At 35.0% G+C, this 18997-nt stretch overlaps 2 protein-coding genes across 3 annotated transcripts; one reads left to right on the forward strand and one right to left on the reverse strand.

Moving 5' to 3' along the window:
- The first annotated feature begins 65 nt into the window (after positions 1 to 65).
- Positions 66 to 17286, forward strand: LOC149943563 (uncharacterized). Of its 2 annotated transcripts, none has more exons than XM_090174470.1 (13): positions 66 to 232; positions 10445 to 10726; positions 10787 to 10888; positions 12428 to 12565; positions 12625 to 12720; positions 12801 to 12950; positions 13302 to 13397; positions 13467 to 13627; positions 14156 to 14254; positions 14321 to 14645; positions 14714 to 14907; positions 15991 to 16347; positions 16445 to 17286. In XM_090174470.1, the coding sequence occupies exons 2-12, from the start codon at positions 10568 to 10570 to the stop codon at positions 16325 to 16327; spliced, it is 1857 nt and encodes a 618-aa protein (XP_090030596.1). In that variant the 5' UTR covers positions 66 to 232; positions 10445 to 10567; the 3' UTR covers positions 16328 to 16347; positions 16445 to 17286. The 2 variants fall into 2 exon arrangements, with proteins under 2 accessions (XP_090030596.1, XP_090030597.1); XM_090174471.1 differs by lacking the exon at positions 66 to 232 and adding an exon at positions 6514 to 6872.
- Positions 17099 to 18944, reverse strand: Rrp4 (exosome complex component Rrp4). Its single transcript, XM_090174475.1, has 6 exons — positions 18540 to 18944; positions 18229 to 18466; positions 18109 to 18174; positions 17688 to 17930; positions 17460 to 17588; positions 17099 to 17401 (listed from the first exon to the last, which is right to left on the reverse strand). The coding sequence occupies exons 1-6, from the start codon at positions 18656 to 18658 to the stop codon at positions 17327 to 17329; spliced, it is 870 nt and encodes a 289-aa protein (XP_090030601.1). The 5' UTR covers positions 18659 to 18944; the 3' UTR covers positions 17099 to 17326.
- Between the last annotated feature and the right edge of the window lie 53 nt (positions 18945 to 18997).

Consider the following 18997-nt stretch of genomic DNA (forward strand, 5'->3'; position numbering starts at 1 on the left):
GCGATGGCGCTAAGCGCTTAATTTTGACCTTATGTAGTCAGATTAATTTTGGTCTAGAGTGAGTAATTTGTTTGTGTGGAGGATATGACGGCGTAGCGTTGGTGCCATCCTTTTTTTTTATGCTTCCTTTCTATGCAACATGTGACAAAGTGTTAATAATACGATAAGGGACTTAAAGGTGAATTGTTTGTTTTATTAATTTGGATGGTAATCAAGAAAGTTCGAAAACTGGGTAAGAAATATTCATATATTCCTTGTAAGCCTTGGCTTTTAGCTCTATAGAAGTCTACAATCTCCTTCAGACCGAGAGTTAGTACTTGTAGAAGTTGTAGTTAACCTACTTTTTCCGTTTGACGTTTTTGACCAAAGAATAGGGTTGATATTTATTGACGAATCGTCAAAGGTCCATGCTATTAACCTATTTAATATAGCGTTATTGATTAAAGTCCGTCGCTTTTCTAAATGTGAACTATTTTTACTGCTGTTATAAAGCTTTGTCTTAGGAACCTAGCGAAATCTTAGGTTGCATGGTTTTCGCCTGTATTAGTTTGTATGCTCTTTAACTCTGGAGTTTCAATTTCACGGTTGAAGTTGGAAATGGTAATTTTATGAGAGGTTAGTGGAGAAAATGGTCAGAGAGGAATTACGGGCTATATGATGAGTCAAACAAACTAGTGTCTGAATAGTGCATGGTTGCCACTTTAATGTGATTTAGATCCTCACACCAAAAATATGGTATATAATTGATATTGCAAATTTGCAATGTACAATGTGTTCCACAAAACCACTTTTGATTTAGTGACCCGTGCACTCCACAGTTTCTTGCTCTAATAGTAGATTTCATAATATACCCATTCATTCATGCTAATTTAATTTATTATGTGACTGTTGCTATTGAGTTTAATTACTCTGGGTCCTTTATTAAGTTTCATTAGTTTAGGATAACTTATTGTTCCAGGGGTATAATTGTACAAGGATGTTTAAATACAGGGTTCGTACACGACCTGGAAAACCTGGAAAAGTCAGGGAATTTTAAAATGTTTCCAAAAGGTCAGGGAAAAGTCAGGGAATTTGAAAATGATTCCCAATGGTCAGGGAATAGTCAGGGAAATTTATAATGGTCCAAAATAGTAAGGGAATTTTAAAATGACCCCAAAAACAAATCCGGCCAATAAATTTTTTAAAAATATATTAAAAATACATAATTAACAATTTTTCAAGATTTTACCTCAAAACATAAATTTATTCTACAAAAATGGTCAGGGAAATTTGGCAATTTAGTCAGGGAAAACCTGGAAATGTCAGGGAATTTAATACCGGAAATTTTGTACGAACCCTGAAATAGTCAAGTGTATTTTAATATTGTCAGTCTTTTACTGTCTTAGCAACACCAACTAAAAAGATCTTATTGACCGCGTCAGCAATTTTAGTTTTACAGTATAGCTTTTATGGACAGTGACGGACTGGCCATAGAGTGAACCTGCCCGATAGCAGGTGGGCCCCTCAAACATGATAGCGTTGTAGTTGTTAAAGCTGGGGCCCTTTGTCTTCTGGCAGCTCTAAATATTAGACCCAGTCCGCCACTGTTTATGGAACCCATTTTTATTTTTTTTTAACTTTATCCATTATTTATAGTATACAGCAAAGGTTTAGTGACTAAGAATAAATTGCAACTGAATGTGTTTAGGGGTACCTTAAAGTGCTCACCAAAAAACTTGTTTCTCTTCAGTTTCAAGGCAGCCCCTCTTTCAATTTTAAAAAACCTGTTTGTATATTACCTTTTTAGTTTTACCCTTGTTTTTCCTGGTAGCTCATCAACGTTTTTCCCTTCAAGGATAGTTTTCCTTTATTTTTTAATGTTTTAACTGCATTTATAAGATGACCTCCAGTGTTATTTTCAAATGGGGATTAGAGTTAAATTCAGTAAAAAATTTACTTTAAAATTAAAAAGGCCCTTTTTACATGTTCCCTTTATGAAACTAGATGTACTTTCAGAATAATGTTTTGTAAAACCAAAGTTGGCCAACTTTAATTTTCAGTTGTTTTGAATAAGCATTTAAAGGAAACAACTAAAAATCATATCTTTAAGTGTACCACTACCACCACAAGAACACACCGACCTGTACATTTTAAAGAAATTATTTTTTAGCTTTTAGCTGTGATGCCAAGTCAAGGGAAATTTTGACACCTAAAAATTCAAAAAGGGAAAAGGAAAATCAGACCAAAACTTTGCAAAATAAATATTTAAGATAATTGATTTAATTTGAAGAAAATATTAATAGATCTGAGCAAGAAAGCGTAATGTTTTCGATTGAAACTAACTGAAACGTCTAACTATTAAGATGAATTGGGGGCGTATAGTTTAATATTGGTTACGTAGAAGGCGCTATGCATTCAATATTACTTTCTGAAGGCCAATAGGCGCTAAATAAAGCATCCTCCAAGGAAATCGCCAAGAAGTAATATTTCCGAGAGCCAGGACCCGCAAGGTACAGTTTATATAGTGCTTGTGGAAATAATGTAAACTTTTCACCTGTAAACAGAACGTCGTGTTTTAGCCAAGCCTTAACATGTCAAAAAAGCTACCTGGTTAAAAGGGAACGCCATGGGGAACGCTTGTAGCTGCCGTAAAGGTGAAAAATTTCCACAATTTTAACAAGCACTACATAAACAGTGACTGGCAGGTCGTGGCTTTCGTAAATATTACTTCTTGGTAGGATGATTTATTGAAGCGTACAAAGTAACATTGGCCTTTTGTTTTGATGTTGCTGCTGCGTCATCGGTGACGTATGGATGACGTTTTACTACGAGAAGCCCTAGACATAAGAGTACATTCGACGATGCACCCTGTTTTTAAGTATGAACTGAACTTCTATCTATTTCGTGACGAATGAGCTACATAAAAACCAGCTCAGCAAGCGTAGCTAATTTTATAGAAAGGCCTATAGAGTAGTATCACCTCGTAGCTTTGGCCATTACCGCCATTTTAGGCGCGTTTTTTTCTCTATAGGAAAAAGCATGGGTGACGTTGCGTGATGTAGCACTGATACAGGGTTGCCACACGTCAGGGAAAACAGGGAAATCAGGGAATAGTCAGGGAATTTAAAAATGGGCCTAAAAAGTCTGGGAAATGTCAGGGAATTTTAAGAATTGGTAAAAATTCAGGGAAAAGTCAGGGAATTCAATTTTATCTTGGCACTTTTTGAAGGTAATTTAACTCTAGATCTATGACAAATTCTACGATTAGCATTTATTTCCTTGAATGTTTGGCTAATTTTTTCAACGTTGCAATAACCTTTTTACTGAAATATAAGTCCCATCTAAATTTATTAACTTCTGATAAAAGTAAAATATATAAGAAACATTTTGGCCTTAATAAGTCAGGGAAAATCTCTTAAAATGGTCAGGGAAAACAGGGAATAGTCAGGGAATTTAAATCTGAAAATTTTGTGGCAACCCTGTGATACTACTCTATTCGCGACCGAAAACTATCGGTATCTTCCCATTGCGCCGAATCCCATTAGACCGAATTCCGCCAATGTTTTTGATGAAATTAGCCCAAAGGCGGGTTTTATATTTTTCTAATCGACCGACGCAATATTCACAACTGAGCGACCGTGAAAAAAAAAGTTTTTCTTTCTACTCCTTTAGGTTAGGTTAGGTAACACTGCATGCTGTTCTGACAGATGCTGAAACTGATAAAACCGAATCCTAAACCCGGAGAAAAGTGCGGGTTTTTCGGTCGAATGGAACCGCCAAAGTGCGGCTTTTTCGGTCGAAAGGGATTGGGTTCGGTCGAATGGGATTCGTCGCAATGGAACAGATTCAAACTATCGCTACGTCCCCTTTGGTTCGCCATCGAAAGCTAGATAGTTAGCGACTAAAGCACACTCTTAGTTTTTCCTCATCATTATTGAAGTAAAATAATGCAGTGTTTTAAAAAACTTGATTTAAACCAAAAAAACCTGGTTTAACCAAAAGTTTAACGAAAACAAAACCGGTTTTTGGGTTTTAATAAAAAGGTTTTTTTTTCAACCCCGCGTTTGATTTTATTTTGATAAGTTTATTGAAGAAAACACGTTCTTATGACTTTTTAATTTGTCTTTAGCAGACGTTAGATCATAGGCGCTACCTCAGAGAAGCTAGCGCCCTTACGCCATCTAGACTAGTTTCGGTCGGTCGCGAATAAAGAAAAATTGGGGGAAATTTATATCAAAAAGGGAAATTTTAAGACCCTGTGAGATAAATTTAATTTGGCGACTTGGCATCACTGACTTTTTGTGTCATACTTCCCGAAATTCCAGCTAGTGGCAATTCGTCTAGCATCCTAGTTTGTGGGAAGAGGTAGAAAACTAACAATTTGAAAAGAATGCCTGGAATTAAGTTCAGTATTTCAACCCATAGTTAGTCGAACAGAGTTACAACATACTAACTAACAAACAATCAAGAACCTTTTTGTAATTTGGTTTGGAAATTTTAATTATAGGTTCCCTAATTAGGCAATCCTATATTTTCAAATCCAACTGTTTATAATAATGATAACCGTTATCAGGGTGGCACGTCAGGTAGAAGTCCGGAAATTTAAAAATGGGCCTAAAAAGTCAGTTGATTTCAAGAACTTGTAAAAGGTCGGGGAATTCAATTTTATCTTGACACTTTTTGAAGGTAATTTTACTCTAGATCTATGACAAATTCTATGATTATCATTTATTTCCTGGAAAGTTTAGCTAATTTTTTTAACATTGCAATTTAAATTCATCAACTTCTGTTTAAAATAAAATATATATTTTGGCCTTGAAAAGTCAGGGAAAATATCTTTAAATGGTCAGGGAAAACGGAATTTGAATCTGAAAACTTGGTGGCAAGCCTCGTTATTCTTGATATTTTTATTTTGAACGTACACTTTTTATTGATGATAGCATGGACACTATACAGTGTCCATGATGATAGTTACTCAATTCTCAGGGTCAATGGGAAACTATAATAATATCCTCAAGGTTTTGCATTATAATAGCTCACCATTACATGTAAATACACAATCAGTGAAAATTATTCGTTACACCCATGATGAAAAGTTTAAACTTTGCTTTATTCATGGACCAAGAATCTAAGGGGACTCGCTGTTCAGGCTTTAAAACGCACGCGTTAATACTGGAAACTTTAGGAAAATCACGGAAAATTTTAGTTCAATGTGGACAAACTTGGCGTCGCTAAAGTCGATTTCCGACGTAGTTTCGTAGAGGCACGGCCAACTTCGACACTCGCGCAATAGCAGCCAACCCATTCGTTGAAGTTTTTATGTTAACCTACGAAGATAAATATCTTTCGGCTCTGAGCGCCCCTAGTGGAAAATTATTTTTAGAATAGTTTTTGTATTGAAGCCAATATAAAAACGAGCGTGGCGCTGAACGCCGATAGTTTATAGCGGGAAAATCCTTGTTCATGGATTTTCGGCGAATGGGTTGGTCGCTATGGCGCGAGTGTCGAAGTTGGCCGTGGTAGAGTAGCTGAAGCGTTCACGTTCAATTTTGACAAAATGGTGACGTTGTTCTCGGTTAAATGATTAGGCCACGCCTACCGTGTCAAAATATCGGGAACAGTGAGTCCCCTTACATTCTTGGTCCATGCTTTATTAGTATATTCTTCGCACGAGCGATTTGCACGCGCGCTCGTAGACTTGTTAAAGTAAGAGACTGTGACGTAAGAACCACATTTAAACAAGGCCACGTTACTTTCTAAAAAGAACTATATATAAATTTCGACGTCACCCATGCTTTTTCCTACAGATAAAAAACTGCAATCAAAATGGCGACCATAGCGAAAAGCTACAGAGCGATACTACTCTATTGGAGTAATTTCGAAATAAAAAGTCTTATTGGTCGGAATTTTAGTCTGCGTTGATTAATACAAAAAAATACTATGAGGAATAAAATTACGAATTATTCGTCATAGCGCCGGGTTGCCACGGTACCTGGAAAACCTGGAATTCTTGGAAAAGTCAGGGAATTTGAATAAGGGTCTAAAAGTCAGGGAATTTTAAAAATTTGTCTAAAAATACGGGAAAAGTCAGGGAATTTTATAAATTAGTTTATAAATCAGGGAAAAGTCAGGGAATTTTATAAATTAGTTTAAAAATCAGGGAAAAGTCAGGGAATTTGAATATGGTCTATAAATCAGGGAAGAGTCGGGGAATTTTAAAAATCAGGGAAAAGTCAGGATATTTTAAAAATTAGTCTAAAAATCAGGGAATTGTCAGGGCATTTTATTTAGGTTGCAAATAGAAAACTCTTACTAAATTTTAGGGAAAAAATTTAAAATATGTTCACAAAATAGTTCTAGGAAAATCTCCGAAGATGGTCAGGGAATTTGAATGTGAAAAAACTGTGGCAACCCGGTAGCATTTAAATTACATTATGACGTCATTTTGGAAAAAAAATCTCTATTATTCGTGATAATATTATTTCGCCTAATATACGCCATAAGAGAGAACGTTGAAAATTAGTTTGATCAAATAGCAATTTGGATAGTCGATTGAGCGCGTAAACAATTTCTCCTTGATATTTCCCAAGACGAGCCGTCACAGCAGGAAGTTGCACCAATCTGACGTTCATTGTCTGAATAGGGAAAGTCGGGATTCAAGCTCGGGTACGAGTGTACCTAAAACGCACTCGATTGTAGCGCAGCGAGTGCTTTCCTTCCCAGAGTTCCGCGCGGCGCGTCCTTATACGTTGACAGTTGCCCGTGGCTTTTCTCGCTCCTCTGTTGCCATGGTTTCGACGCGATTTAACCGGAAAAAACCGCGAATAATTAACCCAATATTTGACTACTAGTGATAATCAAACGAAACCCTTTTTTTCCTTTTGTCGATTAAGGTATGTAATTTTATACATTTCAAGATAAGCCTTATCACCTGTCATATGCCTAGGCCTCTGCTATTTTCCGTCGTGTTACGCATTTTTTGTTCGCGTTATTGATAATATTATGTCTATCTGGGCTCCTATCGGCCGAAAATTTCGATAACCTATATGCTTCAACGTTCCATAGTCCTAAGTTAGTCTAAAAATATTACAATTTAATTTTAACATTGTTACTTTTTCGTTCCGAAAGGTAAGGCTTATCTTCATTGTTGCGGGGGTCTATATTGTATGTGGAAATCTGACCTATTTAGGATTTCTAAATTATCTTCTCCGAAATATCCCAAATTTTACGGAACTACAGCTATTTTTAGTAGATATTATAAACTCCAAATTTAATTTCACGGTAAATAACGTTAACTGCAACTCGAAGAAGAAAATTTTTGGAATGACGTTTCTTTATTAGTGGGAGGGTAAATGCTGTACTTCTACGCTTCCAGTATAATATTAAATTTCAAATAAAATATTTTGAATTAATGACAATGAAATTACGCAAATTTTAACTAAAAAACTAAATACTAATTTGAAATAAAAATTCAATAAAATGCGCAAATTTTAAGTCAAAATCGCCTTGAAAATTCGGACCAAAATTTTTCATACAAAATATGCGAATTTGAAATCATTTCTCAATTAATATATGCAATTTTGAAATCATTTCTCAATTAATATATGCAATTTTGAAATCATTTCTCAATTAATATATGCAACTTTGAACTAGAAAATTTCAATTAATATATGCAACTTTGAACTAGAAAATTTCAATTAAAATATACAATAATGGACACAAAACAAAATCTCAAAATACGAAAATTTCAACCAAAACCATTTAAAAACAAGGAAACAAAAATAAATTTTTGTAATATGAATCGTGTACCCGTGTGTAGGTGCTGGTTTGCTCAGATTGTTAGTAGTTATTTTAGTTTAATGAGTGTAATTTAATATTTTTAACAATATTTTTGGAAATACTACTGAACTTAAATACTATTTTAAATAATTATAAGTGAAAAATACAGCAATTCCAAAATTCTTAGTAATTTTTTTGTAATGAGATGGCGTTGGGAGCCCAAAATGAATTAAAATGACAAGATAGTGAATTCGATGAATTTAAGTAATATAAATTATTTGATATAAAAAGCAGAGAAAATATTCAAACTGAAAATAAAAATTAAAATGAAAAACTTTAATAAAAGATGTATGCGAAAGTGAGATTAGAACTCACGCCCGGTTCCATCATAGAGCGCGTCCTTAACCATTACACCGGCCTTATCGCTAAGTTTGTTGTTCAAAAAGGAAAATACGTATATATATAAAAGCATCCAAGTCTTAAGGATTAATTGAGAACGAAATAGCCAGAAATAACAAAATTACAATTACATACAGGTCAAATCGCTAATTATTTTATTGCACAAACTCAATTTGAAACTAGATTTTGTATTAATTTAATAAAAATATTTCTAGGTTGGCACTTTTTAATTTTTTTAGTAAAAATTTTATTGAATGTTTTTGATTTTTATTATACAATTAATGGCTCTTTTTCCTGTATAATTAACAGATATTTTCCTTTTATTAGTTAGCTAATCCTAAATTATAATATATCTTAATTAAATTTAGTTACTATTTAATTTTTATATAGCTCATATTTTCTGTGTTTTAATTTTTTAAGAACCTTTTTTTAAATTTTTCCCTTATAATATATCTTAATTAAATTTAGTTACTATTTAATTTTTATATACCTCATATTTTCTGTGTTTTAATTTTTTAAGAACCTTTTTTTTTTAAATTTTTCCCTCTATTGAAATACATTGTCGATTAACAGTAATTTTTATGAAAGTAACATGTATAGCTTTTATTTGATCTGACATGGGCAATTATTGCTGACTCTAAAATTCTGGCACTTGTCCATAAAATAATTCTAAAAATCAGTTAGATAATTCGTCTGAGAGCTGAGCCAGGTTTGAGGTAACAGACACGCTTCGAACTCCTGCTTTTTGAGTATAGAGTAATGGCAGTGCTACGTCACAAAACGTCACCCATGCTTTTTCCTATTCATAAAAAATTCGCGCCCACAATGGCGGCCATGGCCAAAGCTACGGAGTGCTACTACTCTATTGCACGCGGCCAAAATATTTGGCAATGCTAGTTTTCTAAATAAAGGTTCCAGGAATCTTAAAGATATTTCATGTTATGCAGGCGAGGCGACGGACAATGAAATAGCGTGCACCTAAAAAAACAATCACTAAAGGCCAAAAAATCACTAGTTCAAATAATTAAAAATTATTATTGTGCAAGAATTAACAAAAATCACATTGCAAATAATTAAAAATTATGATTGTGCAAGAATTAACAAAAATCACATTGCAAATAATTAAAAACAAAAACAGTTCAAAAAAATTAACCAATAATGCTTGTGCGAAATATTTACAAAATCACAATGCGAATAAAAAAATTATTGTGCAAAAAATCACAAATTGCAAAAATTCAATTAAAAAATCAACAAAAATCACAGAACGCAAAAAATACATTCACGAATTGCAGCAAATAGCCAAGGCTTTAAGTTATAAAATCAATTAACGAATTAAAGGTGTTTTTTATTGTAATTATACACTCTTTTTTACAGCTCTTCGGTTTCCAATATCCCTTAAAACTTTTCGAGGTTAACAGTAATAGTAAATGTAGGGAGCTGTTGGCTCGCGTGGCATGAAGGGCTTGCCACCACCCTCCTACGCATTGTAACCCCGCCTACTTGAAATAATGGCTTTAAAAAGTCGCTCGATGACTTAGGCCTAAGGTGGTGTCTTGGGTATTAACCTACCTGATTATTATTAAAAGAATGGGTATAAATGTAATAAAACGCCTACAATGTGTTCTTTTTGGACAACTTTAGTGATTACCTCCACAAAGACCACAAACAAAGCAGAAAGCTAAACATGGAAGCTCCCTGAAATAAATTTCCCATAAGAGTGTAAATATTAAAATCAGGAAATAAGCTATAAATTTTTTTAAAAAATTACGAAAAAACACAGGAGATCATTGTCATGCACTTTTAAAACATAAGAGGAAAAACTTATTTAACCCGCTGATTTTTCCTTAATGCTTAGATTGAAAGATCAAGTCTTGTAAACGTCGAATTGATTTCACTCCCATAACAATCTTAAAAGTGAAATACATTTCCAAGTTTTGAAACTTGTTATCGATAAAAATGGTTATTTTTCTAAACCGTTGAATAGCATGATTTTTTAAAGTCCTTCTGACGTCTTGAAAACACCCACCCACTTACCCACTTATTTATTTTCAATATCTCAAATCGTTATCGGCCGATTGCGGTATATCGCATTCCTTTTAAACAATCTCTTCGAATGACTAAGAAAGCTAGCAGACTGCTAGGCTTATACGCCAGTAGGCTACCAGATTGATGGGTTAGTTTTTAGTCCCGTTAAAGAGCCGTTATTTTGAACACATTTTTTCCACTTAATGAAACTTCTCAAATTACCATTTTACGCGACTATGACGAATGGTTTTCGTACTTGCAGGTGTTCCAAAGATCAATTTTCAGTGGTTGAGTGGTTCCACTCAACCACCATCCCAAAACAAATCGAGGAGAACCGAGACACTTTTAAGCACCACGGCAGACGATTATAAAGAGCTAGTCAAATATGGTGGACTGTAACACTGGTGGACTATCCTCCACTTTTGGATTCACCCGTTTTCCACCGATTTTTAGCATCCCAGCTTCGATAATGGGATATAATTTAAATTGCATCGATAACTGCTCTGGCCATGGCGAATGCCATGATGGACAATGTTTTTGCGAAGTAAATATTTCACCTCGGACTGGAAGCGATTGAAATTTCAATGGAATTTTTTTTTATTAGGTTCAGTATAGTGGTGGAACGTGTCACGATCCGAACTTGAGCTATTTTATAGCCTTCTCAACTATATTTTATGTTATTTGTTGCGTTTCTTTTGTCCAATTGGTTAGTATACATTTTTGCCGAATATCATTAATTTTTTTAGGTCTTACTTTTTAGACTTAAGCTTTTGATATTGAGGGCCAACGGAAAATATGTATACACTGGGAATATATAAAGGATAGTATGCGAAAACTATTCGCTAGTTTTGGAGTATTTTTTTAGGAAATAGCGAGCAACTTCAAAATACAGTTTGGCTGTTATAGTATGTAAGAAGTTGGTAGTTTGGGGTAAAAGGTGTACTCTTTTCGTCCCAAAGCGAGCGAATAGTTTTGGCCTATTGTGGTGGCTGTGATAAGTTCCTTAGAAATGGGCGTTGTTTACAACTGAGATTTTTAGATTTTGATATTGACGGCCAACGGAAAATATGTATACACTGGTAATATATAAAGAATAGTGTGGTGACTCTGATAAGTTCCATACAAAGGAGATATCTTTTGATATTGAGGGTCAACAGAAAGTTATATATGCAATGGGAATATATAAAGAATACGGTAGTGGCTATAATAAGTTCCATAGAAATGGGCGTGGTTTATAACGGAGGTTTTCGCGTTCGCCGTCGTAAACTAAAGTTTATCGGCGCCGATTCGAAATTAAGCCTTGGCTAGAATACAAGTTCACTTTCCTTGTTTGTATTTTCAAAGATAATTTGAACTCGTACCCAGTACCCAAGATTCGAATACTGAGAGCTTTCCCATTGACTGTTTTGTTACGAAGCGTTTACCCTTTTCCGGCACGTGACCTCAGAAAAATCGGTCTCCATCGGTTGCGGTAAGGCGCAAACCATGGAGCGAATTTTTTCTGAGTTGAAGCGGAAAGTGGGTTTGGACACGGACCACCGCCCGCCCCCCCCCCCCCTTGTCTACGCCACTGGTTAGACATTCCAGTGTAAACATATAATTTCTTGGGGATATTATGCAGGCGTGAGAAAAATTAAATGGTTTTCGAAAGTAGAAAATCGCGTAGAAATATATTAACTGATTAATTCAATAGGGCGTATTGACATAGGACATCGAGGATTTTGCTGTTTTCGTAGTGTTACCGTTATTGGTTTTACCAGAAGTATATAAAAATATTAGGGAGGAGGATCCATCTCCTTGTATTGCTAATGTTATTCATAGTAATACCAGCGGAAAAATCTCATCAGTGATGTCTTTCTTGTTTAGTCTAAAATTAACCATTGGAAGGCACTTGCTCCTAGAGTCGTAACTAAGCTCCGCCTTAAAATACCCGCCATGACCTTATTCGCCGTCACACGACTGACGCGAGTCAATAATTACATGACCACCATAGACGTCTTATGGCGTTTTTCATTGGTCTGCTCCCAGAGTGCTCTGAAAATAGCTTCAGCTTACCATCTTTTTGGGCTTCCGGAGCAGAAAGAGCAGCCCAATCAAAAACGCCATTAATGTCATGGCTGACATAAACTTGTCATCATGGCAACAAAAATAGACCTAGATGAGTACTTCTCTCGTAAATATATGTTGTATACTTCTGGCACTGCCTATGTTTCTTTAAATGCTAATGCAACTTTTTCTATTTAAGATCTTGTGCATTAAATATGAATACCAAAGAATGAAAACGCCCTCTGTAATGAAGGCATGTCGTATTACAACACAAAAAGCTCTGTATGTCTTGATATGTATAGCAACTGCAATTAGAGGGTTCTATTTTTCATCTCCCGTACGTTTATACTTTACCTATTGATGGAAGTAAACTTATTAATTATAATTGTGATTCAGGAGAATGCAAATTTGCAATGGACATCCAGTCTTATGAGCGCTTACTATCCAGTTATGCTTACTGGCTCGTCATTAGTGGTCTGTTTTTGGGCTGAAGTAAGCGCCTTCTTTATAGATTTTAATTACCGTTGAGGGGAAATGCAAGATTAGACACACCAATTATTTCTTAAAACTAGGTTTTCCATCTAAGAGACTTGAGGTATGACAGGCCATCCTTTCTCAGTAAGTCGTTCCTTGGTTTTGTTGCATTTAACATCATGACGTACTCGTTGTTACTGGCTGAACTAGTTCTGCTCCAGTTTACGGACTCCACTGAAAATGAGAAGGTACCTTAACTTAAAGCGTTTTTTTATTTCATATGGGGCTCATGTATAGAGAATAGCGCCGCCGATATTTTATCTGGCGCGGAGCCGTCACCGCCGAGTCTTTTACTTTTCGGCGCGCCGGCTAATTGTTTTTGAGATTTTCTATGTAACTTCATTTTTTTATCTTCAAAAACATTTTGGAATTTTTTTTCCAAATTTTCAAAAGGGGGAGAAACTTTTCCCCCTTCGCGCCGCCGCCGAAAAAATTCAACGCCCCAAATGAAATCAGCGCTATGCTCTACTCATATACTGTCCCTTTCATAAACACAATTTCGGCTTTCATACTTCTATAATTTATTTCTATCATTACAGAGTATTTTGTCAAGTATTTTTAATACTTGCTATGCAGTTTTGATGTTAATTGTCGTGATTTTTTTTCTTATCTATGGTGTTGAAGTATTCTTTAAAGTACGTATTTTACTATTAAATTGTTATGAATTAATTTAAGTTTTCTAAGTGAGTATTAATTTAACATAGGTTCGTGGTGGTTTCACACAAGGCTCTTCTTCATCGGCAGACAAAACAAACACATCTCAATTGCACCAATCACGTTTGGGATTGGTATCCCAGGCAATTTTACTCCTGATAACTGCCAGTTTTATGATGTCAGATGTCTTGGGTAGCTTTTGGAAAGATAAGTATGTAATTTTTACATTTTTTGCATATGTTTACATTATTTGCGACCAAAAACTATCGCTACGCCCCTTTGGCTCGTCATTGAAACCTCCTAATTTTTACAGTTTTTGCATATGTTTACATTATTTGCGACCAAAAACTATCGCTACGCCCCTTTGGCTCGTCATTGAAACCTCAGAGAAGCTAACTCTGTAACGCCACCTAGACTCCTTTCAGTCGTTAATAATCCCCAGTAGCAAAACCAATATTTGGTTAACTAGCTTCAAACATCTATTTGGCACAACATTAAACCATCAAATTTCTTGTTTTTTCAATTGAAACATTGTGAAATTTGATGTAAACCAGTCTCTTAGTCTCTTGGTGTCTAATGCCTTTCGGCAACATCATAAGCAACTTTGCAGCAGGTTGGACATTTGATGCGAGTTAACGAACTCTTTCAAAGTCATTGACCCCAAATGTTTTATGCGACTCGGTCTATTTTGGACAACTTTTAAAAAACCTTGTGATAAATGTTCCTGTGTAATTTACAGAGTACCTGTCTTAAGTCGCAACTACCATAACATAATCTTCAGGGTGGTTGAACTTGGTGTTGCACTGTGGTTTCCTTGCGTTTTGTGGAATTGTGTCAGGTATGCAGTACATAAAATAGTCAATATTATTTAGGAATGTTGAAATCATTACAAATGTTTCACTAGACCTGAACAGCTTTGGATTTTAAACCCGAGGAAATTATTAAAGAAACTTGAAAGTGATTCTCAGCCCCAGCCTGGTGGTGAAGCTGAAGCACTAGTCTCTCCAACTAAAGGAGTTGTTGTTAAAACTGTAACCAGTTCCGTCTGTGAAACATTACCTGAATGTTTCATTTGCTATGACTCTGATAGGACAGATGCGGGCGCGCTAATTCAGCCCTGCTCTTGCAAGGGAGACGTTTCAGCTGTTCATCACGAATGTTTGAAGAAATGGCTGATCGAATCATCAGAGAATCCTGACAATGTGCAATGCAAAGTTTGTCACGATCAAGTTAGTATATGTTGTTTTTCAATGATTTGAAGAAAAGATTTTCTTACAAATATTTCATGGTTTCTTAGTACGAACTTCAACGAGAAAGAATATGCTTTCCTAGAGGCGTTTCGCCAACCCATTGGCTTCAAACTGCTGCCATTGTGTGTGTTATGAGCAGTTCAGTAGCTGGGGCTTGTCTAATAGTGAAACTATTCACAAATGTTGGATTAAGAACTATGGCAGTTGGAGTAGCTTTATTGGTCGAATATGTTTGTCTCAGGTGGGTTCTTGTTACTTGCAGCTCAACAAAAACAGTGTAATGCACTTTAAAATAGAGCAGTGCAAGCCTCTAACGTTAAAATGAGAAAGTTGGTTACTAGAATTTAATAATTCTAGCTACTTGTGCAAGTTAATATAAGAAAGAGTGAAAAACAACGAAAGTTAAAATGTGCACAAAAATTTTTTATTTAAAATTTAAAATATTTGACCCGACTAGTTTTGGTCACGTTATTGTGCCATCTTCAGGGGTGTGTACCGTTTTACATTTGTGTCAATTATTTATAACCTCGTTATAACAATTTTTTCCAATTATTAAGCCTGTCTATACCAGATCCAAAGTCGCGATTTAGGCAATTGTTTTTTTTCTATCGATTTTTTAATATAATAGGATTCAGTGATGTCTAGCTCAATAGTTTTTACATTGTTTTTTAAGTATAGTTGATTCGAAATTAATTATATGGTTGGTTGTAGATACGTGTGAAGCTAAGTCAGATTTTTCTATTCTCTTGTATTTTACATCAGCACCATGTTCTTTAAGACGTTTTTTTAAACTATGTTCAGTCTGACCTATGTATTCCTTATTGCATTCACATTTTATAATATATACACCTGATTTATCTAGATTTTCTATCAGATCTTTTTTTAAACAGTTTACTAGTTTATTTATTGGTTTGAAAGCAATATTACAATCTCATGAGCTTTTTAAGTTATTCGCGATTTTCGACGACAGTGTGGGGTATAATCGATCAATACACCCCATTTCTCAAAACATGTCTTCTTTTTACACATTAGTATACAGAGCTCTAAATATTTGTTCCAACGAAAATAATTTAAATTCAGAATTAGAGTTCCTTAGACTTGTAGCTATCGACAGAGGTTACTCTCCGCAAATTGTGGATCTAGCAGTCAATAAATTTGTACACTCCAATGACGTAGCTAAACGCACCACCTTGAAACCGTTCAAAAAAAACCGCCCTATTGCGTGTATTCCCTATTACCCCACACTGTCGTCGAAAATCGCCATTGCTCTTTTTGCTTTTGCCTATTAGCAACCTAGTGATAATGTTTTTTTTTATATTTCCAGATTTCTTGGGTTTAATGTTCTTTCAGCGTACCAACGTGCCAAATTTTCAGCTGTTAAGATTTTAGGTCGAAAGTTCACTACTGTCCCAAATACTTGTAGTTCAGTCTCTGTCTTGTCCGGGACGACGCCTCAAAGTGTGATGACAGTCAGATTAGCTGGTGAACATATCGAGACAGTGCTTGAGCAAACCCCGATGGTTTCTGCAGAAGAAAGGAGAATGTCCAATCACAAAGTTACGACTTTGTATCCACCGAAAGAGGGAAAGACTCAAGATGAAGTTCTGCAGCCCTTGTCTTTGGTCGAACATGTGGTTTTGCCAAACACAATATGCACTTGATAGGAGGAAGAATCGTCTCGGTATGTTCGAGTAATTTGGCAAATAGATTTGCTAGGTGTGGTTTTAGTTTGTGGTTTTTAAGGTCAAATTGGATTTTTTTTATATATTTTGTTTTAGATTCGGACCCAGAACTTGTTACCAATGCAAGTTTGGACTACTAATTGATACGAAAATAGAATAATATATTAAGGCCAAAGATTCTCTTCTCAACTACCAATGGTTTATTTACACGGAAGGTTGATCAATTTGGAACTTTTATTGAACTGTCTTTCAAGAGACTTTTAGAACTTCCAAAGTCTTTCTCTCCTTCCTCTTTTACCATGATAGTAGAAACGAACTTTTTTAGTTTCACCTCAGCATGATTCATTGTGTTTGTGCGTGTTTACACTCTTTTAAAAATGTTATCAGAAAATTCATTGTAAATAAGGTTTAATATATCCCAGTTTGTAAATTGAAGTCTCCCCTACTTTAGGAAAGTAGTTAGTTCTCAGAAGACTCGGAAGCATCTAGAATGAGAATTCTTCTTGCGTCTAATTTTTATTACTCCCAGTGAAGTTACACCGGTTATTTCATTATTTTTTTGCAGTTTCCTGAAAAAGACAATTCTTGAGACTTCAAAGTTTTTCTGACTACCCAGTGATTTATTTAAACTATTTCAAATTCTCTCTCTGGTTACCAAATCCAATAAAAATGGATTAATAAAAAGAGTATTCATAGTTGCTGATGCGCCATATATTTAACTTATGGAGTGTGAGAGACCATTCAGTGAAACGGTTTTTCTTTCACATTTTTCTGTAAAACTTCCTAGTTCTCTATTCTCAGACTTGTATTTAACTGAAATTCCACATTTACATTTATAAGAATAATTTTAATGGTGATATTAAGTCAAATACCGGCTCTATTTTAAAAATTGCATTATGTTAATTTATAGTTGAAATAAAATTTTGTTTTAACTTTTATTTGAAACAGTTTCATTTTAAAATATACAAAAATATAGTGTTATTGTTGATCCATGTTCTTTCTGGTGGCGGTGGCAATGCCTGAAGCTATATCAGGCAGAAGTAAATCTGGAACCTTGAAAATACATTAATTCTGCACTGAAACTTTAAACTCATTACAGCCCAAGAATTACTTGATATTTGAGAGATGTTTCATAGCAAATTACCAAGCTGGTGTCGAATAGTAATACTCTATTTTCTGCCAATGCCATTAAACAATTCCTTAGCCTGGCTATAGTTTGTCTATCGTTAATGGCTACAGGCTGTAAATATATTACTTTAAAATTATAAAATTACATATGAACTTATTCATTTAAAGAAATGAATGCATTCACGATGGAGGGATTTTTTTGACTCTATACCTCCAAATTTATAACAAAACCTCCACTTTCTTCATCTTCATTAACAGTTGGCCCAATAAATATGAATCCATTATTTCCAAAAATAACATGGGCACCACATGGCAAATTATGGAAATGGTTCTTGCATCTTTTAATCAAAGATGGTGAAACTTGGACAATTGTTCCTTGTCCTAATTTCCCATATTTTAAGCTTCTTGTATGAAGAGCTAATGAACCATCAGAGTGAACTTGTTGAACCTCAGCCTGTAATTATTCTAATTTTACATCTGGCAGATGTTACAAATTTAATAGAATTCATTCAGGCACGGTTCTAGGGGGTGGGCCTGTGCCCACCCAAAAATTTATTTTTTATATTTCCTGAAGTATGGGCCCACCTAAGAATAATTTTCTAGAACTGCGCCTGAATTCAGTCTTAATATACACTGATTAGATCTCCTTCCACAAGGTACTGCCTCATCATCCTTTCATCTTCTGTAGTTTTTCTCCTCTATAAAGACCTCAATTATTTTACAAATTCTTGGTATTTTATTAAATAAATTACCAATTCTCCACCTGGTAAATTGAAAGATGACAATGGCAGAACTGAATCCAATCTTGAATTTGTTTCAACTTTCCATCGATTTTGTTGCACTTCAGTAATACGTCCTACTACAACGTCCCCTATTTCTCCATTGTACCTTGTTTTTAGTGGTTTTACAGACACAACCTTATTCACCCTCTCAACTGTTCCAGCAACAGACGCAACAAGCTTTTCATCATTAATGTAGGTACCATGCCCCCTTTGTTAAACATCGTAATTTGTTATATTATACACCCTATTGTTCATGATAACTTAACTTCAGAAAAACCTACCTCATAAAACCAGGGCCACTAACGACAACATCTCCTGGGCAAACTAAATTCGAAGGTGCATTCGAATGAGTTTTCTCTTGAAATGATCTCTCACATGCTAAAGTTATATTAACCGCCATATCACGATAAAATTGCACTGAAGCAACTAGTAATCTTCGTTTATATGTAAATCCAAGTTGGCTTAAGCACGTGGGATTGCCAGTGACTTTTTAATTTTACTGTTTTAATTCCAAATGTCACCAATAGGGGCTCACATTGAATTTACGGTTTTTGGTCAAACCTTTTCCAATCTTGAAGCTGTTGCCTCACCCCGGTATTACTATATATGACGTCATTAGTGATGGTATTTACTACCTACTCTAGTCTAGACTCGGCAGTTCGTCTACTCTGAGTATTCATTCGTTGCCACCTGTACTATAATTATCGTTATGTACGATAATTTTATAGTCTATATTATC

This window comes from Leiobunum rupestre, chromosome 5 (assembly GCF_980474605.1).
Source record: "Leiobunum rupestre chromosome 5, qqLeiRupe1.1.hap1, whole genome shotgun sequence".
NCBI classification, from domain to species: Eukaryota; Metazoa; Arthropoda; class Arachnida; order Opiliones; family Sclerosomatidae; genus Leiobunum; species Leiobunum rupestre.

Coding starts and splice junctions, on each gene's coding strand:
- LOC149943563 (XM_090174470.1), top strand. CDS start 10,568: ATGGTGGACTGTAACACTGGTGGACTATCCTCCACTTTTGGATTCACC. Junction 14,255..14,320: donor GTTTTGTGGAATTGTGTCAG/GTATGCAGTACA, acceptor ATGTTTCACTAG/ACCTGAACAGCTTTGGATTT. Junction 14,908..15,990: donor GTCGAATATGTTTGTCTCAG/GTGGGTTCTTGT, acceptor TTATATTTCCAG/ATTTCTTGGGTTTAATGTTC.
- Rrp4 (XM_090174475.1), bottom strand. CDS start 18,658: ATGGCGGTTAATATAACTTTAGCATGTGAGAGATCATTTCAAGAGAAA. Junction 18,467..18,539: donor AGTGGCCCTGGTTTTATGAG/GTAGGTTTTTCT, acceptor TGTTTAACAAAG/GGGGCATGGTACCTACATTA. Junction 17,931..18,108: donor TGGAAGGAGATCTAATCAGT/GTATATTAAGAC, acceptor GAATAATTACAG/GCTGAGGTTCAACAAGTTCA.